Here is a 25432-nt window from a genome sequence, read left to right as displayed (position 1 = left end):
GGAAAAAAAAGATTCAAACACGCAAATCAAATATTTAATTTCCATGACAATAACGCTTCTGTTTTTAGAAAATAATATTTGACAAGCACAGTTGCTGTTGTCTGTTCAGGTGAGATGTCACAACACACAGCAAACATGCTGGATGGTAACTGTGCTTTAAGAATTAATCTGGAAGTTACATCTACTGATTTCTATGATATGTGTGTCAAGCTTAATAAATAAAAACACATCATAATGTGTGTGCATCATAATGAAATTGCTAAGTCCATTACTGAACCGACACTAACAAAGCTAGTGTACAAACTTATTGCACATGGCCATCCATCCATCTTCTGTCATTACCAATTTCATATAAACTAATCTCCAGCCTGGATCCAGAGTCAAGAATGCTTTTAGCTGTTCTAAAGATGGCTGTACTTCAGCATTAGATCAATACAATCCCTGCCCACATTTCCCAAACAATACCTCAGGGACCGCTGTCCCCTTACAGTCACAATATGTTCTTTCCTATGTTAAAGCTTCCTCATTTAACTGTAGTGCTACATACTACAGCTTTATATGAAGACTATGAAGACTTTTCATTGTAGTGAATCTGACTTGCCTCCTCTTTACAAAAAAAACTGATTCAACAAATCCTCTGAGTTTTGATATTTTTCCACAAGAAGAACTTATATGCATTCCTGTATAAATGATAACTAAGCAAACAGATAGATAAATATTCTACACAAACACCAGTCCAGATATTTGGAGAGGCTGCTGCAGTGTGTTCGCTAACCTGCGGTCGTCTAGTCTCCTCTGGTTTAGAACCTCGGAGTGAAGAGTTAATTCTGACAGAACGGGCTTGATCAGGACTGTGAGGTTCCCCATCGCTGGCCTGGTCTCATACAAAGCCACCTGCAAGATGCATTGCTTGTTGCTTCCAGGCAAGACTGGACTGGTTAAGTGGTATTCGCATTTCCCAGAGGCATCGGCAGCAGATGAGGCGCTGAGGAGAAGGAAGTACCCTGAGGTAATAAAACAAAGTAAAAACGTCATGCTTGTCAGTTTTATAGCAGCTTCATAATACTGTCACTCCTATAAATAATCCAACACATGCTTTAGAATGAAGACAAATCACAGCCTTTTCAATATATCAACTAAATGTCAGTTGAAATGCAACTTGTTGAAATTTTAAAAAGCGATTTAAACAGACTGTTAATATCAGTATCACCAGAAATATTTTCTCTCCACATCTTACCATCAGAGATTCCCACAGAGTGATCAGTAGCAGGCATCCTCCCAGCCTTTATGCCCTTCATTTGCTGTGGTGACACCACCAGCCAGTCACTATGAGTATCATTATGTGATAAAGTCCAGAGGCACAGCGACTCAAAATCACAGGAGGTAACTGCAACACAGGAATAAGAAATGCAGCCAAAACAGTATAAAAGTTCATTTAAAAACAGGCTGATGTGTTCACAAAGCTGAATGGTTTGATTCAAAGTTATGAGACAAAACTTAACTTTGATATACAGAATGTGGACGACACACAGTGTTCTGGCCTAACATGCAGGGAGATTTAGTTTTTTATGTTTAAAAAAACTCTTTCAAACTATGAGGAAAATTAACCGGATTTGTGACTGAAAAAGGCTAAACTGATCAGTATCAGTATATCAGTTAGTGGTGGTAAAAAGCAATGTTTTAAATGATTATCACGGGAACACAAACCCTGTTAAAAGCTAAAAGATGAAACTGAAAAAGTCATAGAATGTCTTTCTGATCTCATCTCATCCCAGCACAAATACCGTCTAATGTTTTGTCAGGACATCTTGTTATATCGTGTTACCACAAAGGTTAACCCTTTATTCATTCAACAAGCAAGGACGCCAGGAGACAATTACTAAAGGTCTCTGCCGACATTGTGGGACTTGTCAAGATGGTAACCAAAAAATGAAGAGGAAGCTTTTTGTAGAAGCAAAGCAGTCCCTGTTTTCTAAAGGTCCTAAAGATAACAGCAGTCCTACTGTGTTAACCTAAGAAAGTATGGTATAACACATACTAATGTCGATCACCACCCTGCACATTAAAAAATGTTGCCAAATGGTTATGCAGCCTGTTAAAATGTGAGGAAAAGGTATTTTACCAGGTGCCATTTTGAGACAGAGAGAGGGAGTTAAAATCCTAAACATATAATCATAATATGCATAGTATGGACACATTGTTAAATAAACATTGTTAATTCAATTAAATAAATTCATGAGAAACAAAAGTAAAATATGTTAAAACGTCCCATTTGATAATGGTAATGATTGTTTCAAACTGTCTGGTTTCACACAACTTGAACTATGACCTAATTACCTTTTTGGCACATGGGTCTAAATTTCCAACTAATCTAATTTAAAGGCAAAATCTGTTTAACAGCCAAACAGACCTTTTGTAAAGTGGGAGTTATTATGAGTATGTGTGGGAGTTTGATTAGCAAGATGGGAATGGAGGAGACATTGGAGACATCATGTGATTACTGAAGAGGAAACTGCCACTTCAGCCAATATGGCAAACAGCCAGAGGAATCCTTCTGGGTATAAAAATAAGAGGCACATCATTAAATCATTATTTCACTGAAACCCACTTTCATTATTCTAAACCAACTAAAAATAACCCTCCTATTTGATCACAAACTATGTTTCTTTGCCAAATTGTTTTGATGGTGTCAGCACATTGCTTCTGTGCCACTTTGTGCTTTCAGTTTCACAGTCCAGCAGAAAAGTGCTCCAACACCTCCAGTCAAACTTGCACTTAAGATTCATAGTGGGCTGTTTTTCTTATTAGCCAATGTTATGCCAAGTCATTTATCTAAAGTTTTCTTCAAGTTTCACTCTACTTTATGATGAATACAAAGTTCCTCATCGCAGTCAATGGTATTCAGATAAATGCAATCATAAAGCAGGTTATCGTGGGAATTCTTATTTCAATTTTTGGGTCACCACATCAGTAAATACACAACTCTTACTTTGACTGTCGTCTTCCAAGAAGTGATCCAGAAATCTGTCCGATAGAGTTTGGCATGTGTTGCTCACTGAAAATAAAGAGACAGAGGCTCTTGTTACCAAAGGCATGGTCATGCATACATTGATTCAAGCGTTTCGTTGTCCTAATGTTTCTTGTGAACTGACCCATCTGTTTACAACATGCTTTAAATACACAGAAATTATTTTAGCTTGATCAACCATCAGAAGCCATCAAAAACCACCCGTTTCAGCCTTTACTGTAAGCTTTTAGACAGAACATCAGTGTGGCAAGCCTCTCAACAGTGTTTGTTGCAGTAAAATATATAAGATTTTACCATGTTTGTACTTTGCTCTTCTTGTAAATGATGATACAGAAATGTCAAAATCACAAATTCTGTGGGATTTATGATACGTTTCAAGTTTTTAGCTTTTAGTAGTCAGGAAACCTCCAGAAATTATGTCTGTGTTAAAAGTTTTGTTTGAATTAATCCCCAGCAGTTACATTGATAAGTGCATCTTTTTGGTTTGTACACTTTGAATAGCTTGAAAGAGAAAAAAGAAAGAATCTCCTTAAAAGTTTTTCAAACAAACTCTCAACCTTTTGGCAAATTTTTCCAGGATCACAGAGCTCCAATAACTTGTTTGGGCCATGGCATGTTCACAGTCTTATCAAGAAAAGTTGGCAGCTATCAATTCAATAAATTTCCCAATTTCTCAAATTGAGTTCTGGATCAGGACTGGAATTGTTGTGGCAGTGAAAGGGCTGTCTTTCTTTTAGATTTATTGCTGGTTGACTAGTCTTTATGTGATGGCATTCATCATGTTTCCAACATGTTTTTTCAACATGTTATTGGGATTAAAGGAACTGCATTAGGCTGGTTTAAGTCATATTTATCTGATAGATTCCAGTTTGTTCTTGTAAATGAAGAATCTTCCTCACACGTTGGAGTAAGTCATGGAGTTCCTCAGGGTTCTGTGCTTGGACCGATTCTTTTTACTTTATACATGCTTCCATTAGGTAACATTATCAGACAGCATGGCATAAATTTCCATTGTTATGCTGATGATACTCAGCTGTACTTATCTATGAAACCAGATGAAACCTACAGGTTGGTCAGACTACAAGCCTGTCTTAAAGACATAAAGACCTGGATGACTCAGAACTGTCTGCTTTTAAATTCAGACAAAACTGAAGTTGTTCTCTTTGGACCTGAGCGCTTCAGGGAGAAATTGTCTAGTTATATAGTTACTCTAGATGGTATTTCCTTGGCTTCTAGTTCTACAGTGAGGAACCTTGGAGTTATTTTTGACCAGAATTTATCATTTGACGCACATATAAAACTGGTTTCTAGGACTGCCTTCTTTCACCTTCGTAATATTGCCAAAATCAGGAACATCCTGTCTCAAGGTGATGCAGAGAAACTAGTTCATGCATTTGTTACTTCAAGATTGGACTACTGTAATTCCTTATTATTGGGCTGTCCCACATATTCTCTGAAAAGCCTCCAGCTGATCCAAAATGCTGCAGCCAGAGTTCTGATGAGAACTAACAGGAGAGATCATGTTTCTCCAGTTTTAGCTTCTCTTCATTGGCTCCCTGTTAAATTCAGAATAGAATTTAAGATTCTTCTCCTCACATATAAAGCTCTTACTGACCGAACTCCATCATATCTTAAAGATCTCATTGTACAATATTTTCCTAACAGAGCACTTCGCTCCCAAACTGCAGGTTTACTTGTTGTTCCCAGAGTTTCTAAAAGTAGAATGGGAGGTAGAGCCTTCAGTTATCAGGCCCCTCTCTTGTGGAATAAGCTGCCAGTAAATGTCCGGGAAGCAGACACCCTTTCCACTTTTAAGATTAGGCTTAAAACTTTTCTTTTCGATAAAGCTTATAGTTAGGGATGGCTCAGGTAATCCTGAAACATCCCATAGTTAAGCTGCTATAGGCTTAGACTGCTGGGGGACCTCATCTGTCACACCTTTCCTCACTTTGCTCTCTTTTTCCCCCTGTTTAATTTCAAAATTGATTTTATGTACATGTGACATTATTGTGGTTATTAACCTATGTTTCCCTGTTCCAACAGATATCCTTTGAATGGCGTTATGGTGTTTTTCCCCCCTCTTTTCCCTCTTTTCTGTCTTCTCAAACCCCAGCTGGTCGAGGCGGATGGCCACCCTTCCTGAGTCTGGTTCTGCCAGAGGTTTCTTCCTGTTAAAAGGGAGTCGTTCCTTTCCACAGTTGCCACAGGCACGCTCAGGACGGGAGATTGGACTGAAGACACATTTCGGTGCAATCTGTTGGTTTCCTTAGCTAGGATATTAATTTTTTTAATTAGCTCTATATGAATTAATTGGATTATGATTACAATGAATTGAATTCCAATTGGCTTGAATTGGACTATATTACTTAAGTGCCTTGAGATGACAATTGTTGTAATCTGGCGCTATATAAATAAAATTGAATTGAATTGAATTGAATTGAATGTTTCCAAATTCCTTATTAACACTTATCATTTTTTGTCTTTTCTGGCATTGCCTGCATCATAATTTATGGAGTTGAGTTGTATTATGTTTATGCAACCATGACTGAAGCAGTTTGAATTCTCCACTTCCTGTTAGCATCTCCGTTAGCATAGGAACACTGATCCATCCTTTATGAAATAAAAGTGATAATTCCATTCCACATTTCCTTACAGCCGCATCTTCCGAAGAGATTCTTGATCATTTTCACCCAATCATACTAACTGAGATATGAGTGGACACATATGGCAACAGGTCAGTGAGTGTGATAGAAACATGTTTCACTTATTTGCCTTTTCTTTATCTTCTAAATGAGGTATCTAGGTTTTTTGAAGGTCGTGTGTGAAGGTCAAGTTGACCTAATTGACCTGATTACAGACCATGCGGATTGTTTGCGTCGCCTTAAAACAGCCATGATCTTTCAAAGCAATCAACATATTTTTTGTGTCACTTATTGTTGACAAGGAAAATGTGCCAAAAAAGAAAACAAAAAACTTGCAAACTTGCACTTTTTTCATTCCATCAATTAAAAGGCTGTTCAGTAATGCTGACCTTGTTTTTCTTAGGATGATAATGCAGTAGTGGGACTTCCTGTCTTTAAAGTATTGACTTTGGACTCATCTTTTTTTCATGATTCCATACTTTTTGCCCTTTTTCTTCTTTCCTTTTATTCAATTCAAAGCCAAGAATACCCAGCAATAAAACACGCTCTGTGGCATATCTGTGTTTTGTTTACTTTCTTACAAAATTTTTGTAGGGGTTGTAGCTTTTCCAATGGTTTCTGGAGAAGGCTTTTTTTAGATGCGTCTCTGCCATCAAATTCAAGATTACCTAATGTGAAGACAATCCCGAAAACTGCTGTCTTCTCTGGGCTGAAGAAAAGAGGAAAACTGTTCAGCAGTCAGATGTGTCAAAAGTGAAAATTCTAATGGAAACCCTGAACGCAACATCCTCTGAATCCCCATCCAGCTTTTTATAAGTGCCCAGCTCAAAAACCTGCATCTCTGATGGTATGGGGGTGTGTTGATGCTTATGAAAGCCATGATTGCTGAAAGGTAGATGAAAAGTAAATACAGGTTGCAGCTTTAGAAGATCCCTCTCTCTCTCTCTCTCTCTCTCTCTGTCTCTCTCTCTCTCTCTCTATGTCTGACAGAGTCTTATCTTAGAGAAAGTATCTGGACATGGACATCTACTTGCGTCCTAAGCAGGATGGGGTTGGGGTACTCTACACGTGACATGACATTCAACATACTAACCAGCATGACCAACAGACAATGAGAGAGATGATCACATCCCAGCGAGTCATTGCAACTTAAACCCAGTCCTGGTCCCTGAACAGTGAAATAACTGTTTTCTGGTGCCTGTAAGGCAAGGTCACACAAGTCAAGCAGGACTAATTGAATTATTTGAAAGACTGTTTATCAAAAATCATTTAGTTATGCTATTGATAAGGAGCTGAAGGGGTCATTTAACTGAATGGCAACCAAGTGTATACCAACTATTCATTGGTAAATATGGGATAAAAGCTACTATGGATAGATTCCTGAATATGGAAACTGGAAAATTGTAACTGTCCAAAAAAAGACAAATTACTAGGAGGCTATTATTAACTTAAAATAAAAGTTTTGGAAATTCCCCTCAGAATTCAAACATTCTTTCCGGATCGTTCCATCTTTACTTGTCCAATTTTAATTTAAATAAAAAGGGGGAGAACAGAACTAAAAACACTCTTATATTCTTTTTTAGGAAAAAGAGGATATTATCAGCCTCAACCAACAAAGCTGTGAGTCTCTTTGATCATAATGCCCGCTCTGCTCTGAACCTTTTGAAAAGAAATGTTGTCAGTACAGCAGAATGTGGTGTCTTTGGTTAGTTTCTAAGGACAAAGACTTTAGACTCTAAAGGCTGAGAGCTGGCCTTAGTTTAGACAGAGTCAGGACTTTCCCTTCAAAGTTGCGGATTTCGAGAGGCGCCTAAAGTTGTCTAATTTGATAATGTTCTTGAACAACAAGGCACTACACTAGCCAAGGTCTCATTATTCACCTGACTATATCCCACTGTCTTTTTTGTTACCACTTGGAGAGGCAGCTTGCTTTGTGTACAAAGCTTTTTGGAAAAGTGTGTAAATATTGACTGCTTGTCAGTTCACATAACCCCAGAGTTGCAGCTTCAGAAAGTCTCAGAGCAATATTCTGATGATAAAGACAAGCATTTCACACTTTTTCTGCTCAGCCATGTGTACTGAATGCATGCTATTTTTGCATCAGTTTCAGCATTTAATCTATCACATCTGCACTTCATGTGCTCATGGAAGTGTCATCCACTAACAAGCATGTCGTAGTGCCTGGAGCTAAATGAAGCTTAGCGAAGACTATATCTCATGCTTACATAACTTATTTACACTGTCTCCGTCTCTCTTCTCACACCACACATCAACAGGATGCCACAATTTCATCCTCCATTAAACCAGTGAGATTTTGCCACAATCTCTGTGTCGGATGCTGTAATTCTGCTGCTGTCATTTTCGAAACTGTCCTCTGTCCTTTCAGCTAGCATTTCACTGCCAGACTGATGCCACGCTGCTCTGCCCCCAAGCCCCAAAAAAACCTCTAAGTTGTGATTTTACACCCATTATGGCAAACATGACTGGTCACCGTAGGTCTCAGAAATAGCCCCAGAATTCAAAGTGACACCACTACAATGCTTGTTTTGTCCAGCCAATGTTCCAAACTCCCAAAAATATCAAAATGACTGCCATTCAAAAAGCTTTTTCTAAGTGTTTCAGCTCCACTCGCATAGACAATGTAATCCACAACAAAGCTTCAGTATCTGAAGCTTTTTAAAAATTATGAATGTCAGAAGTGTAATTTGAAAATATAACCAGTAACTCAAGGTGTGAAAAATATAAACATAGTGGTCTAAAAAAATGTTAACATTTTTTTTCTAAAATCTAGTGAGAAGAAAGTATAAAGGCTATGTTGTAATGACATGCATAAAAACACAACTTATCACAGCAGAGTGGATCTCTTGTTGCCTTTCAGTACGAAAATATATCAATCCGGCACCATCATTTTAAGTCGTTTCGGTGCCTAAAACCTCTCTAGGAAACTATGCTTTACTTAAGCCAAGTAGCTGTGAAGTATAGAAATGAGTGAAAGTGTAATACAAAAGTGAATTAATGAAAACAAGGAGGTGAAGGAGCAGTCGTGTTGAAGTCTAGAACTGGAGACCAACAGTTGAAAGCACGGCTGACATAACCGTTTAGAAAATTAGTGATTACTACAAGCAGAATGCATTCTGTGTACTGATAATACTGCAATGCTTGTGTTGAGGAAAAAAGTAAACAGGGCAGTTTTGCTGTTGTTGCCATGTTGACAAAGTGTTCTAATATGATTGTGCTCAAAACCCTAATGTAGTTATGCTGGTTAGATGTGCAATTTACAGTTTGCAGTTCTTATTTGCAGTAACATTTTTTGGGTAACCACTTAAAGACACTTCCAACAGTTGACTGTGCAGAAGGTTTTCAGCTGTTGCTTGTTCTCCATAGGAATTCACGCTCGGAGCGTGCCTCTTGTACTTTATTTCAACAGGGAACCCATTAGGTTGTTGATCGTGCATCAGCTCCAGCCAGGAACTACAGTGCAAGTCGTCCTGTGGGTGGTGGTGCTGTCCCTGTAAGCTGGTTACGTCACACATCTTCATTTGGGATTTTGTTATTGTTGTTCTGGGTTAAGAACACATTCATTGTGGCATTGCAATACTTGCTTTTTCTTGACTTAGAAATCTTAATATATGACATGGTTGAGATTGTCAGGCCCTAGTGTACAACCACTGACTGTCATTTAGACGACCTAAACCTTCTGCACTTGACTCGGTCCCCAGTGGTGGATTTCCCAGGAACAGCTAAGGAAAAACACAAAGTAGACTGCTAAACACAGTATACACAGTTCATGTGGATTTACTGCCACACTTTGACTTCCATCAATATGTCCAGTATTGAAATCCACAGAAAATAACTTCCCATATCCTTGTGAAAGTAATTACTGAGCGTGGGTGTGCGATTGCAATTTCTTGGAACTGTATTATTATGAGGACATTGAAGTGTGCCTTAGAGGCACCCGTTCATTTCAGAAGGAGCTGGAGAAACGTTCACTCTGCAACCTTCGCTCTGACTCTAGCTCAATTTCTACTCTGCACAATCAAAGCACTGCCTCAGACATGAGAGGTGGATCGTCTGTCAGCCACTAAACCAAATCCTAAGCGGACAGATTTAAGAGGCATAAAGTCAATGAAAATGTGCTGGGGTTTAGCTTCTTATTGAAGAAGAGGTAAGAAGAAAGTCAGGCGACAGACAGTGCAGCAGTGACAGTGAAGTAACAAATCTGAAATTGCTGCCAGAGCTCAAATCCATCAATGTCATTTTGACTTGTGCGTACATTGGAAACTGCCATCCTTCTGTAGGCAGAGAGTTATCTTCGTATTATTTTCTCAGAAATACATTTTACCGACAGATTCTCTGTTTGCCTGCAGTCAGGAACAGAGCATTAGCCGAGCAGGCCATATTTATCATGACCTTAATGTACAGCACATGACAAAGAGCTGTTTCTTTCAGAGTAGAAAACTAACAGGAGGGCTGAGTATGTTCATCTTGTAAATTACTTCCATTTAATCATGACTCACACCGGCGTTGAGATTATGGTGTTTTATCGTGTTATCTGTCTGCACTTTGTCAGAAAATTATCAGACAGATGACAGAGCTCAAAAGAAACAATCATAAATAAGTTGATAGTGCACTGAACAGCCACAGCTGTTTACATTCGAACAGAAAAAGTGTGGGGGAAAACTGAAAATTGAACAAATACCTTGACATTTTGAAAAAAGAGAGCTGATAAAACTCTCATGTTTGTGTCTATGTGAGGTCTGACTCTGTTGAAAGTGAATGCAGAATGTGTGATACTTATGACACAGGTATTCTTGTATGTGTTGAACTGCAGATAAAGACGGACACAGTGAGTGAGGATCAAAATAAAGAGGTGAAGAAAAGGTTATGTAAGAGATAGACACCAACCAAGATGATATTTGAGACAAAAGGATAGGAAGAAAAAGGCAGAGCTTTATTATCTCTGATATCTTTAAAAATATTTTTGGCATTTTGCCCTTGGTTGGATAATTTCATAGGGGTGAAAGAAGGAAAAGAGAGCAGGGCAATAAAACAGTAAAAGTCATTAAAGACACTTTCTTCAAAGTTATTATGGTTACAGTTTTGCGGTTTATTCAAGCAATGGATGTCAATCTTTTTTAAAACGAAAGAATGACTTACAAAGTATCTTTGAAGCCCAATTACACTCAAAGTGACTAAGTCACAGGTCCAATTACTCTTACAGCTTTACAATTCAGATTAAATTAGGTTAATATAATATAATCTGCGTGTCTTCGGGACAGACATGCAGATTATACTAGATTGAAATCTTTTGATAAAAGCAATTATGCACAGCGTTAGAATGCGCCATCGCACAGGACCAGAATTCTGCACAAGCTTTTCTTTCTCCTTAGAGAAAGTGCAGCTACGGTATTGCTGCCTTCTTTCATCGAGCATGACAAGCTGGGGAAAGATTTTTATTTATTTTTATTTAACAGAGCAGCATGTGTCCACACAGTATTTACCAATGAAAACAGGTGAGGATTAATCACACAAATGGGACACTGGTCTGAAAATGAAGATCAAGCACAGGAAGCAAAACCAGCTGAAATGCACAGCAGAAAATTGCAATTTCAAAGCAGGGAACAGGAAGGAAAGCTAACTAAAATAGAGCACATGCTAAATAAACTGCACCCAATAACTAAAATCTAGACAAGAAGAAAGAAAGAAATATTAGGCCACAACAATGTTGTTTAATTCACTTATTGAGGCAGAAAACAAGCAACAGTTCTCCAACTGAAAATAACATATAAGTCATCCATTTGTACCTTTCAGTACAACACTTAATGTCCTCCTGTAAACCCACAGGTGTCAGAAGGAAATACTCTCACATGAGAGTTTCCAACGAGCAGTCCTCATTCCCAGGTCTTTTGTTTAAGAAGCAATAAAGTGATCAAAAAGGCTTTTTTTGGCTTTCACAACCTTTGGCTTTGTAATATTTGGCCTTTTCTGCCTGCATTAACAAACACCAAATGTGCTCGTTTCAGGGAGGAAAATAGTCTCCTTTGAAATTTAATTTTGAGAAGGTGTTATCCTGACATATCTTGTACTCGGAGATATAAATGAAACATTATCAAAGTTTACTGACTTGTTTTTTCATGTCTGTAATGACTGTGTGCACTTAAACCCTGACTAACTCTGACACTGCCGAGTTTCTTATGGTTATACTCACCTTATTCACGGTGTCTACAGTCAACAGTTGTAACTCCGCTTAAACTTTACCAATCGGAGTGCCAAAAATCGCACGCATATATGATTTCCTATAAAAGTTTTTCATTTTACAATGAAATGGTTTTCTCTCTTACTCTGAGCCACTTCATAAAAACGTTCCAGTTTAATGTCAAAGTACTGCACATGTTGGTCTGAAAACTTTTAAAGAGAAAACTCTGGTTCCTCAGCAGCCTCATCTGATGCCAGATCCCACAGTAACATTCAGTATTCATTACAAATGTGCCCTGTTCCTAATTAAATTAAACAAAATTACTAAGAGAAACATAGTAGGAAAACATTTCTCTTATGTTTTATTTTACTGGCTAAATGGCATGGGCAAAAAAAAAAAAACGTTAGAGTGTCAAAGCAACTTTGCTGACAAATTAATTTCCCCCACATTGTAGGATGTATCAGAATTTCTATGATAATTAATGACAGAAATGTACAACAATCCGGACGTTATCTCCAAGAATCCAGACCTAATATCAGTATCAGACGTATTCAACCATATAAACAATCACTGTAATAATTCCAGCTCATCGTTCCCGCATTTTATCCATCTTTCAGCTGCCTTTCACAAACTGCAACACACATTTGCGCTCGTCTCTGCTCTGACGCCTGTGGAAAAGAACCAAACCTTGCTATCACCTCTCAGACCCTCATCCATTAAACTCCAGCTGTACACACACAGACACACACACAAACTTATTTGGAAACAATTTGTACATACCGACACGATCATGAACCTTAAATCTACTTTCTCTTATACTTTCATGTCAGTCATTTGCGAAGCCATTAGAAAATACTGTATTAAACATGCAGATACAAACTGAGAACTCCCAGAAGGCTCCAAAATTATCTTTAATGGGATCAGAGGTTTGATGTGGGCAAATAAAAGAATAATCATTTCAACAACATGGGAACAATTACTGACAGCCTTCATTACTACTGAAAATTAAAGCAAGTTCTTGGTCTTTTGTTGGGGATATGTTCGATTTTATTGAATAAAGAAGCCCTTATTGAGCTTTCAGACCACCAAGAGTACAATACTTTGTGTTGCAATGGTGTGCAGTGCAGAAGGTTACGTCTTACTCAGGGCTGATGACAAATTCCAGTCAAGAGTCAATCACTTGTAAAGGCTTTTGTAGTGAATTTCAGTAGTCCAGCTTTTTACTTTACTGCTTTGGCTCATTCTAACTGTGCCGCTAGTGTAGCTTTTAGCAGCTGGATATCAAATCAGGAATCCAATTTTATCCAGAACAAGGACTGTGGATTTTGTCTTTGATCACTTTAGTAAGTCAAGCAGCTGGACCAGTGACAGTGAATGATGACTCACTAGTCAGGTTTGCAGCCAGATGTAGTGCAAAGGTTAGTAGAATAAAGCAGAGAAAATAATGATAATTATGGGGAAATAGGAACTTGACACAGGCATGCACAATGTACAATTTCAGTAAAGTACAGCTGCACACCTGTACAACCAGAATGAGCAGTTTTTGGCTCTGTTATTAGAGAGACTTGAGAGAAAAACATCCCTATCAATAGGCTCATGACATACTTCTTTTTTTCTTTCTTTTTTTTAATGAAAGCACTGAAACAAGCTTAAGAAAAACACGCAAGTTATTGAAACTCGGCCAGATTGTGACGATAAAAAAAAAAAAAAACTGCAACCATTTTGTTCAACAAGACCACATGTTCACAACTAAGGAATAAAAGCTAATTAGGTTTGGTTAGAAAGTGGCAGAGCAAGATGTCAAATTTTCACAGTAACCGTAAATGTGCAGAAAACATCTGAATCGTCTACAGCACTGTTGAGAGAATGAAGACATTCTGACTGTATTGTGAGTTCATGTGCCGTAAGTTAGAAAATAAAACATTTCCTTGTCAAAACCCATGACAACTGTTCTGTTCATCAAAATCCATCAGAGAATCATAATTTCCAACTGTCAAGTTTTATTTCGCCATCTGCTCGTTTCCAACAGAGCCTCTTAAAGATTTCTCCCAGATTTTTTATCCTGCTCTCTCCCGAAGGCTGCTTTAGCAACTTTCTTGTCAGAGAAACAAACTTGATATGACACATAATGTAAGAAATATTTTGGATCTTGTACCGTGTTAAAGTGAAGACACACAACAAATAAAATTTATTACACACTTATCCTGGAAACTCGAAAAACCATGCTTGCTCTTCAGCTTTCACTAGTTTTCAGGTATTGAGGACATAGAGAGGATCTGACATGATGGAGTTTTGTGAAACACTGCAAAACAAAATGAATTAAACAAATCTGCATAATCAATTTGCATTAATTCAATCAAGCTGTTATAGTTTCAAGTTAACTGGGCACAGTACTTGAAAAAGAGATGAAAAAATTTCTTGGAATATCAAACACCAGTCCAGACCATTGGGTCAATTCAAACCAGGCAAACAGGAATAATCTGAGAGCTTTTATGCTCACGAGAAAATTAATTTAACAAAAAGCTTTGCATACTGCTTTCTCAAGCTCTTCAGCTCTATGTCTGAGTAAATGGAGGCCAAGATGTTCCTTTCTTTTACTGCAGAAAAACCTTCTTTATATCAGACTTTTCATTTCCTCGCTAAAAATATGCACACCCAAACACTTGACCGTCCGCATGCATCTGATGCAGAGAGCCAAACAAGCTGGTGAAGCACAACTTTACATGGAATACAGTTTGTTAAAAAACCTTTTGGATCCAGCAGTGTGTTCATGTGGAGCTTTAAAACCTCAGAGCTCCTGTTGTAAAAAAAAAAAAGCCAACAAAATTAATTACTAATTAATTCAGCTATCAAATATATAGAAACATTATGAAGACTGAGGAGCACATTTCAGAATAAGGTTTGGCATTGATTAAATGCAATGGTATAATAGTAGTGTCATTGATATAATTTTCAGTCATACTCTTAATTGATTGAGGTGAAGTGTGATGAAAATATCCTCCTCTGTTACTTGAACACAATGCGTGCGTCCAGACCACTGAACGATTGTCTAACTGAGAAAATGTGAAGTATGGGAGTGCTTTTAGGCTCATTTGATAAATAACGAAGGATACACCTCTCATACTTCTTCAACCAGCTCCTCAGTCCCTTGTTTAAATTAATTTACCAGGATGTTCAAACTTTACAGGTGAAAAAGCTCCAGCATTTCAGACTTTTCATGTCCAATTGGCAATATACACACCTAAATACTTAAATGTCTGCACTGCGCCCAGATACACATCTGAGGACCTATTCATGCATGGTGAATCAGGCTTTTGGCATTTAAAAATTAAGCCCCATAACTTAATTTATGACTTAATTGGTTGCAGCTGGGCTTCATTTAGCTGGTACTTCGGAAGAGATAACACAGTTTCTTCTATGGCCGTCCCCTTTTCAACAATAACTGAGGTTTTCCTACGGTATATATCATTTCTGTTTTCTTCGTTTCTCTGACAAGAATGTATAAATGTGAGGTTTTAGGAGTGCATGCACACAATTTAATCAACCGATAAAATCAAGGTGACTTGGGACAATCTGGCTGACATGGACACAGATCATGAGATTTTCACGAGAAATGTACTGAAAGCCTGGTTGTGGTGAGCTTTCACTATATTAATGTAATGTGTTTTTGAGATACATTTTTCATACTTGTGTGCTGCATTATTACCAGAGCAAATCTGTAAATGTCACATTAGACTTCTCTGTGCTCAATGATAATGTACAAGATGAGAGCGATGTCTGTACATGGGGAAATTTGGCTTTTGTTGTGGTTAAAGGCACAGTCCATCACTCGAGAGAACTGAAAAAGATCAGGACTGAAATTCAAAGCTTGCTCTGAGTTAGAAACTCATCGACAGTTTACTCAATTCACGAACTTCTACAGCAGTCTAAAAATCTCACACTGTAGTTCTGTAAAAGGTCTTAAAACACACGGTGCCCTCATAAACAAAGACTTGGTTGGCTGGAGAGATGGGGGAATAACATTAGGCTATGTATGATAACATTACAACGGGGTGGTCTCCTTTTTTTCAAATCAAAATTTCCCAGCTCGTCAAAAGCAGTTTTACACAACACTTATTGGTCCAGGGCTTTGGCTTTTATGAACTTACAGGAAAGTTCAAACCACATAAGATGTCTAACAACATCCAATTCTGATGCTGAACTACATGCTGAACTACATTCTAACTCAAGAAGCACAGCCATCTGACTTAACGGCCGAGAATTAAAGAGGGTCTGTTAACCTTACACACTTTCTACACACTGTCTGCTGTTAGTGGAGGTCTACAGCAGTCACCATGGAATAAAACGTACCTGCCACAGTAAGTCACTAATTAAATCTTGTTTACATGTGCTCATTCAAAGCATGTCTAATATAAAAATGATCACCATGCTCAAGAGAACTTCATCAGAATTTAAGACATAAATTCTATCAGCTGACAGTGTATGTAATGGCTGACTTACCATCAGCCTGGATAACATAAAGGGGTGGTACATGAGGGGACCAGAGCAGCCCCTTCTCACCCACAACCTCAAAGTCCAACTCCCACTTTCCCATGCTCAATGGGCCAGTGAACTGACCTTCTTTACTTAGATCAAACAGATGCACTTCTGAAAGGCGTACACAACTCTCAGTTCATCACTGAGGCATAAATTAGGCCACGAAACTCCCTGTGACCAGAGGCAGAGCCGTCTTCTGGATGACTCACTGCTTTAGTTAACTGTAATCTGTGGTCCAGTACTTTCAGACAGATTTTTTTAGACAGCATGCTAAAGCAATATTTCCTGCAGTATGAAGAAAATCTAAAACACAATGCCAGATATATAAATATATATATAAGATGTTTCCTGGCAAAAAACTAAATTGCTTACTTGTTGTTTGCTCTTCCAGTAGCACTGTAATAGCAAAAAAATGACTATTTATGATTACCTTTTAAATCAATAAAAGCAGTCTGGCTCTCTGCCACAAACATCAAAATGAATCTTGCATATTATCATTCATACTGAATCTCCTCTTTAATTTTAGCTGGGTGTTTTTATTGAGTTTCGCTACAAGTGTCAGGCTCACAAAGCTTTTAAAATAAAACTCATGAAAACGGAAATGAAAAAAAAAGAAAAACCGTGGAACGCAGTCGCCTAGTTGTTCGAAAACTGACAACATCGACTCAATTAATCAGGTCATTAATTCATAATTCACTCAGTTATAGAGTAATGACTAGTCAATGCTCCTGAAAAATCTCTCATTCATGGATACACATACACTTTTTTTATTCAGTGTCCCCTTTTCTATCATCAAGAAGCAGCATACAAACATTAAACAAATTATTTCTAACACTTGATAATGAGTTATGAGTTTAAAGAGCACATCATCAAGGAGAATGCTTTATTAAAAAAAAGAAATCCAGATCCAGACCAAAATTAAATGTGTTTGTCCATGCTACAACTCTCAGCTTAGTAGTTCAATCTTATTACAAACATTAAAACAGACTAATGGTAATGACCATAAAACTCTACCTCAGGGGAGGAATAAATACAGTCAGTGGCATAATGACTTATATCTTAAAATAAAAATTTAAACAATCAGTCTGGTTACATGCACAGTCAGGTTGAGCTATAGTCAGAGTTTGACTTGGCCATTTATTTGACCGGGACCACTGTCGTCGTCCCAGGATATATGTACAGGAGGGGAATCGAGTTAACGGCCAAACTATGTTCAATGCCACGGCGCTGTGGATTGGGTGAGAAAATGTTCAAGACATTCTGCCATTTCAAACTTTCTCTGTTGAAGCTCATCTTACATGTAGGTGTAGCCGAATTCATTGCACAGACGTTGTCTTTAAGTTACTTGATTTCATCAGATGACGCTGTGGTTATAAAGTCAGGGTTTTATAAGAGCAGAGTGACAGTCTTGAAATGCTACAAGTGATCATGAGTTGCAACGTAGTCTTAACGGACTGACTTTCAAATATGAGAGTCTAGCTGTTGATCCCCAACTGCATGATCTGGGATCGTTAGTTCGGCTTTGAAAAGCTCAATTTTGAGGAGCTTGTTATGCACTGTATGGTATTTGACTACACTTTAAGTGCCAAAGACTTCATTTTAAAAAAACTCTGCAGTAAACACCCGCATAATTTTTTTTTCTCCGAGTTTTTAACTGTTATGATTTACTTAGTACCAGATGTACATATTTACCAAACTGCCCATTGTTTAGTCTCTGCCTTCTTCTCTTACTTGTTGTTACTTTTGCATGTACTTTACATGATAAGTGATAGATATCACTGCCATTAAAAAGGCTAAACAAGGGAAGAGAGACTAATTGCAAAGATTAATGCTAACTGTCAAATACATGTGGCATGAAGTGCAACACCCTGAATCTTGAACCTCTTCACACACAGCAGTGGAATTAAACTAAAGCCGAAAGTCAGTCTAATACATGGAGGAGTAAGTAATCTCATTAAGAGGACAAAGAAAAGATCAGAAAAATCTCTTTGGATTTTGGAAGACTCAAAACAAAACATTGCTTAGGCTTTCAGAAGCTGCATTACACTTTAAAAAATAATAAAATTATATTATTATTGCAAAATAATAGTTTACCACAGTCCTATATGCTACTTTTTGTTTTTAAAAGACCAACGTTTGAACAGTTTAACACCTCACTCACTTTGAATTTCTTGTCAAAGGTCAGCTCATTGTAGTGTTTTATCTTTGTTTCTTCCTAACAGTCCCTCTCTAATGTTTTCATCCATCACTCTTTTTGCAATTGTTTGAAGTTACAAAAAGGCATTCAGGAAAATCTCCAAATCTGACCGGCTTTGCATCGACTCACAGTCGCCATTGAAAGTAAGAGAAGCACAGCTGGCTCCTCATCTGTCTGCTATCCAACCAGCAGAGTGGCGCCCCGAGGCAGAAGCTTTGATCTTCCATCCCTCTCTCTTTGTGCCAGCTGTGGAAACATCATTATGCTCTAAATGCACCTGAGCAGCAGACATTCCACGCTCATCCGCCACCTTTATTACAAGGACACAGGAAGAAACACGTGATCCCAAATCATGAGGTGTGTCTGAAGCTTTTCATAAGGCAATGAGGTTTTACTGGAAAATGTAAGAAAAGTAGAACCATGCAAGAGAGGAGCTTTGCCCCTCTAAGAACTGAATAAGCAGTGATCACATCCATAAAACAAACCTGCTTGACATCTAAATCCTGAGATGTTCTCCTGAGTGAGCACTCAATATCTAAATATCTTTTTATTTTCACTTATCAGTTTTTGTCTAAACCTAGTTTCAGTCAAGGTATGGATTTTGAGTCTTTAATGTTTTGTTTGTCAGTGCTTACTACCAATTATGACACTTAATCAAGCACTTTTCAAACCCAAATTACAATGAAATTACATCAAAACATGCACATTTTGGACAATGGTTTGTGCGTCTCAAATTTCAAAGCATGAAGTCAAAAATATCTGCAGCAGGTCAAACTGATTCACTCGACTGGTGAGCTAACTTGTTTATGTGATCTTTAATGAGTGCTGCCTGCGGTAATAACATTAAAACCCCACTGACAAGTGCAGATCAAAACAGTCTTTTTTTAACAAACACAGAAACACATAGGGACTGAGAAGGCCAAAATACAAACTAAGAACATTAGTTTAAAAGTAATGCTTAAAGCTGAGCACATGCACATACAGAGATGCAGAGATGTCGGATGTTGTTCCTGGGATCTGTGGGAGCCACTCTCCCAGTCTGGGGGGTCACAGCCCCCAGTGCTGCGAATATTTCCTGCAACTGCCTTCTTCTGCAATTTGTCGACCACCACAATGTGATTAGTCAACACCAGTTTATTAGTCTGGATCTGCAAGTCCCAAAGGATCTTAACACTGTCAATCTCCAACACGATGGAAGGATCTCCCACTTTGACTTTGGGACTTCCAAACTACACTCAGTAGAGATGTTCCTGTACATTATGGCAGCCAGTTGTTTATAGCGTTCCATGTATGCTGTACCTGCCCGCATCTTACACCACTACTATGTCCTGGACTGTCTCAGAGGCCTCTTTGCACAACCTGCACCTGCTGTCTTGTCTAGACACTAACAACATTTCTCAGTATCAGCCACTTCTTCGATCTGTTGGCCATGGACATGCCGTGCAAAGGCTTATCCATCCATGATGGTTCCTCCTATTCCTCTTCCCCTTCACTGTGTTACAGCTGCCTGAGACATTCACTTAGCGGTTTATCATTGGGGGCCATTTTCCTGATGTATTGCTGGATCTTTGTGTTTTCATCCTGGATAGGATAGGAAAGGCTCTAACACTCACTTGTCCCTCCCTCCCTCTGCTTAGACTACAGTCTCAGCCTCAGTCCCCTTCTTTGGCCAGGTTATTATACCAGTGGGGGATCAGATAAGTGGCAGGGCATACATATTAATGGATGACTTCCTTGCAGCTTCTTCATGGTTTCTATTTGCCTGTGGGACCCCAAGGTATTTGTAGCTGTCCTGTACATCTACTGTGTAAACTTCTGGTAGTTCAACCCCTTTAGTTGTAGTTATCTTGTCTCTCTCTGATATCATTTGACCACATTTATAAGGTCCAAATGACATTCTGATTTCCTTACTGTATACCCTGGCTAGGTGCATCAACGAGTCGATGTCTTGCTCAGTCCTGGCATAAAGCGTGATGTCATCCATGTATAGACGGTGGCTAATGCTCCAAGTTAGAAATGGTAGTCATAGCAAATCGTTGTGATTATGTGGCTGAAGGGATTCAAGTCAACATCTGGTAAAGCAGCATTCCAGCAACATGACATCCTCTGCTTTCATCCATAAATGTCTTGTTCAAGTAGTCCATATGTCATCAGTAAGTCCCGCTCCTCCAACATCTGACACAAATGGATTTTTATTTTTGTATTATTTTTATAAATTCTTTCATGATCACAAAAATGCTTGCTAATTCTTATTTTTGAGAGAAAATTTCAGAGGCATCCTCATACTGTATGATAGCAAGACTCAGTATGAATAGAAGCCCTTTTCTCTGACAGACTGACACAGTGTTGTTTTTTTGGCTATGCTCCCCACTGTGGCATTTTACAAGAGCTGGCATTTGGCAGAGCTGTTAGAGGTAGGTAGAAGAGTCCATTTAAGTGTCTGAAACATCTATTTGGTTTCTACTGTACAGGTATACAGATACTTATATATATAAAAAATACACTACATCTCTGTGTTGTCTTTACAAATGCAGGAGTTCTAATAATAAGAATCTCTAACCAAAGCACAAACAGTGTGTTTTTCAGAACTTCTGAAACCCAACCAACCCAAATGAACAGCAGAGGCAGAGACACATTCTAGGTTTCAACAAAAACACTGTTGTAACAGTTGCATTTGGAAGGGCAGAAATTTTCACAAATGCTAACATGCACTGTGCAAAGCCACAGGATTACAGAAATGGAAAACATTGCATAATATCTTACAAGAAAAAAAACTCATTCAAAAGATGATTGTTGAGGAGTTTGACTGTTGTAAACAACAGTCTAGCCCTCTTAGTCCTCCTCCCAGGCTCCATGTTAATGTGACATATAGTTCATATAAATTAAGTTCTTGGTAAGATGATCGTGTAAAGAGGTCTTAACCATTTTGGTGAAGTCTCTCTTGAGAAAGACAACTTGTGTGATTAGTTGCGTGAATCTGGTCGACTGGAAGGTAAGATGTTGCAGGAAATGCACCTTGTCTTTCATTGCCTTTTAGTTCACCTTAAAACATAGAAGCATCAGCATAAGTTTCCATCTGTTTCTGTCTCAGAACTTATATGTTATGATAATTGTTAAGAGTAAGAAGTATCTTTAAATATTTTGTCTTGGTATTTTCCAGGAAATTTCCAGAGTAATTTTACTGTGGTTCTGTGCAGATAAAGTACTTTCTGCTGTCTGCTGGCACAGTAAAAGTACTGCCTTGCAGTTGTAAGCCCTGCAAATTTGCACTTTCCATCTCCCCTTCTGTCAATTATATTGCTGAACAAGGAAACAAAAAAGTACTCTTGTATGTTAAACTGCATGTGATATTGATCACTGATCTTTTGGGCATAGTACTTTCTTATCTTATTAGATCTTAGTGTGATATTTGTCATAATTAACTAATTAATCCATGAGTTATTGTTAGACAGTATTTTGTGAGGTCAACGTAACCTTTGACTGCATCAGTTCCCTCAGTCTAACTGAACACTTGTGCTGATTTAAAAGAAATTCCCTCAAGGTGTTCTTGAGATACGCTGCTCACAAAATGAGATAGGTTGAGAAAGGAGAGATCAACTGATGTAGAGGAAATGAGAAATAAATCTTAGTCTTATTGTCAGAGGTAACAATACTGAGCTTTTGAAAAGCAATATAAGCAACACAGAAATAGCGAGGAACAAAGAAAAACAGTGAAAAGCTCTACTCACATAAATTACTTTTAAAAGCATCCAGCAAAAACATTCATGAATGACAAAAATCGAAAAAATGTTTCTACCTGCACAGCCTATTTCACCAGAAATTATATATTTATTGGAGACATTTCAGGAATCATAAGATTTGGTATCGGGGTTAGGAAAATACTGCTGGTTTATATAAATAATGTATGCATCTGTGCACTCAACTCAGTTTAATTAAAAAAAGTAAATGATTTCATCGGCCTGCTATCCCAACACTCGATTCCGATGGAAAATATTGATTTCAGGACAGCGTGGAGAGGAGCTTGCAGGCTTCCTGATTTTGGAAGAACAGCATAAAAAGGATTTTTTCTTTTCAAATGGCATCTGTCTGCCAGCCTTTGCTCAAACAAGGCTATGCATGTACCTATAGAACTCGAGTTACATCAGCGGTTACATCTCTTGTTTTCCTTGCTAATGTGCAGTCCATATGAGCAAAAAAAATGTGTACACACCCACTACAGAGGGATCCACACAAAAAGTCTGAGCATGTTATAAAGGCTACAGTTAGAGAGAGTGGACATTGACGGAAGATACAATCAGACAGTGTTTTCTGGATATGTGCAGTGAGCATATTTGGTGTTTTCAAACCTAGATTTCTGTGGTAAAAGGTCTGTATATTAGTATTGGAAACCTGTCTCTCACTATATGGTGCATGCTGGATACGCCTCATGGTTGGAGAGGGAGGGAGATGTGAGCTAATGCTGTGAAATTTGGCAAAGCTCACCCTGGGTTCTCTCCAGTCACTGGGATTGATTGCAGTGAGAGCCACTTACGCTGATCCCGCCATAGTGACTTTAAAAGGGGAGGAGGGGAGAGGGGGGGCTCCCTCATGTGTCTCCTGCTTGTTAAAGTAAAAGGTGGTGCTGCTGAAGAAAAGTGGAGTAAGCTATCTGCCGCCCTCTTTAGGTTTTCCCTGACTGGCTAAACAGGTAGAGTCCAGGCAATTTTTGCAAATGCAAGCAAAGCATGCGGTGCCACGTGAAAACTGTATTTTCCAAAAGAAAAACAAAACTTGGTTTTTGAACAACAAATTGTGGCCCTAACACATGAAAGGTGAAGTCAAAAACTGCAAAAGGAGCTGGATGAAATGAAAGAGCAGCGATTCTACAGCAATGGTGCCAGTGAGCTCATCATAATAACAATGTCCTCATGACACACATGCCTCTGCTGGTCACAAACACTCAAGCCAATCATATGACATTAAGCATGAAATGACATGATAAAGCACAAACAAACACGATCATCATCCAGTGTCCAATTAAACATTGATGTATTACAAAGAAGTCATTTTTATGAAACGGTTGTCTCCTACTTCTTTTAGACAAGGCAAATTAAACAACACGTTTTGCTGACTTTCCCTCAAAACGATGTCATATTTTCCTTTCTTTAGTTCAAATAAACACAACTGCAATATGTTCTATGTAATCCTGCTCACTGTTATGCGAGCAGCTACAGACCTCGTTTCTTGCCAAGTCTTGTCCCCCTGCTGCAGTGTGAATGGATGTAAATCACATTCCTTCAAGTGTGCCTCAAGAGAATATGACAACTTCACTGATGTCGTATTTTAGAGTGGATTTGAAAACGTCTCCTGGTGTGTGCGTGTCAATGTGGGTGAGAAATGCAGAGTAAATGGCTCTCAGAGGAATAATGTCAAGCTGCAACAGGCTCAGCCTAAACCCGGGACCAAACTGTGATGTCTGCTGTGAGTGGCACGACATCGCAGAGCGGCAGCGGCTGATTAATGTGGCACAGTGTTGGCAAGTTAGTCCCCGCAACCACTTCATGAAAACATACAGTGATAGTTCAAAATAAAAATGAAAAATGAAAAAAAAGGGAGAAGGCTGAAGAGAGAAAAGTTTAGCGTTGTAAGTGTTGCTTGAAGCAGAAAAAACACTAAAGAAAGTAAAAGTATATCACTCCACTTACTTATCAAAATGACGATGGAGAGATAAGTGTGTTTTCTCATTAAATCCATGGCTCCCTTCTCTTCGGCGGTACAACCACAGCGAGTTGTTGGTTTTGGCACATTTATGCCCTCATGAAGACGTCCAGTAGACCCGTCAACAAAGTCGCTCGCGAAGCACACAGTTAACGGGCACACGCGCGCTCCTCCGGACAGTGTAGTTATTTCCCCCAAGTTGCGCACTGTTAATCATACTGGTGATGCTGATGCTGCTGCAGCTACCAGTGACGACAAACCCCCACAAACCCTCCGCCCTGTCTCTGCTCTCTCTCGCTATGTATTAGTCACCACTCATAAAGGCTCCTTTAGTCCCAGAGACGCTCTGTCCCATTTTTTTAAAGGATTGTGCCATATTCGCCCATAGGACGTTAGGAAGCTGAGAGATTTATGTTTTTGTGTGTGTCAAAATAGTTTAATGCAATCATCGGGAGGCAACATCTGCCAATCCGTGAAAATAAAGTTTTTACAAAACTACACACAAAATCTTTACAAAAACACCACAGAGATTTAAATTACAGAGGAAGATGACGCCAGCAGATAATCTACTCTATTTCCATGATAGACAGTTAAATTCATTCTGTGAATACTGTGGTGGGGTACAGATGAAAAAGATCTGCAGAAATCCAACGTTAGTGATGACACACTGCTCATCACTTTAAGCACATTTCTGTATAAATTAGGTCTTGTGGCTAAATCTGATCAGTGAGAAACTGTTCAACATTAAAAAATGATGACACCCCAAGATATTGAGCTGCCACGTGACTTTTAACCAACACCTCAAAGCTTAATTAGCTTGTAAGGATCCGGCTTTTTAACACGTATCACAGAGGAATGGAGCAAATTTTAAAATTTCATAACTAATGATTCCTCAAACACTCAGCAGCCACTCCTATGAGCAGCTGACAGATTTTAAATAACCGATGCCTGAAAGGCAGGTTATTATGAACTCATTCGTTCAGATGAAGTTGAAGTTAGAACACTGCTTGTAGGATTTTTCTAAAGACCAATCAACCCCCTCTTTGGCTGTAGAAAGCCTTCAGAAAGTTTTACAGGATGATTGAGATGTGTTGCGTATTTCCACTGTGTAACACAACTCCAAATGGACACCACTC

The 25432-nt window shown here is 38.5% G+C and overlaps 1 protein-coding gene across 1 annotated transcript in view; it reads right to left on the bottom strand.

Annotated features, from left to right (window-relative positions):
• The window catches only part of ltk (leukocyte receptor tyrosine kinase), a 56020-nt gene extending 31537 nt beyond the window's left edge, over positions 1-24483 (bottom strand). Inside the window, 4 exon segments of the mRNA XM_072365860.1 lie at positions 776-1004; positions 1238-1387; positions 2990-3055; positions 24284-24483. Coding sequence (XP_072221961.1) covers positions 776-1004; positions 1238-1387; positions 2990-3055; positions 24284-24332 — 494 coding nt within the window. The 5' untranslated portion in view covers positions 24333-24483.
• Positions 24484-25432: the final 949 nt, after the last annotated feature.

The sequence above is a fragment of the Leuresthes tenuis genome, unplaced genomic scaffold (assembly GCF_036924035.1).
Source record: "Leuresthes tenuis unplaced genomic scaffold, fLeuTen1.0.hap1 SCAF_15, whole genome shotgun sequence".
NCBI classification, from domain to species: domain Eukaryota; kingdom Metazoa; phylum Chordata; class Actinopteri; order Atheriniformes; family Atherinopsidae; genus Leuresthes; species Leuresthes tenuis.
This window is presented reverse-complemented; position numbering and strand designations above follow the sequence as displayed.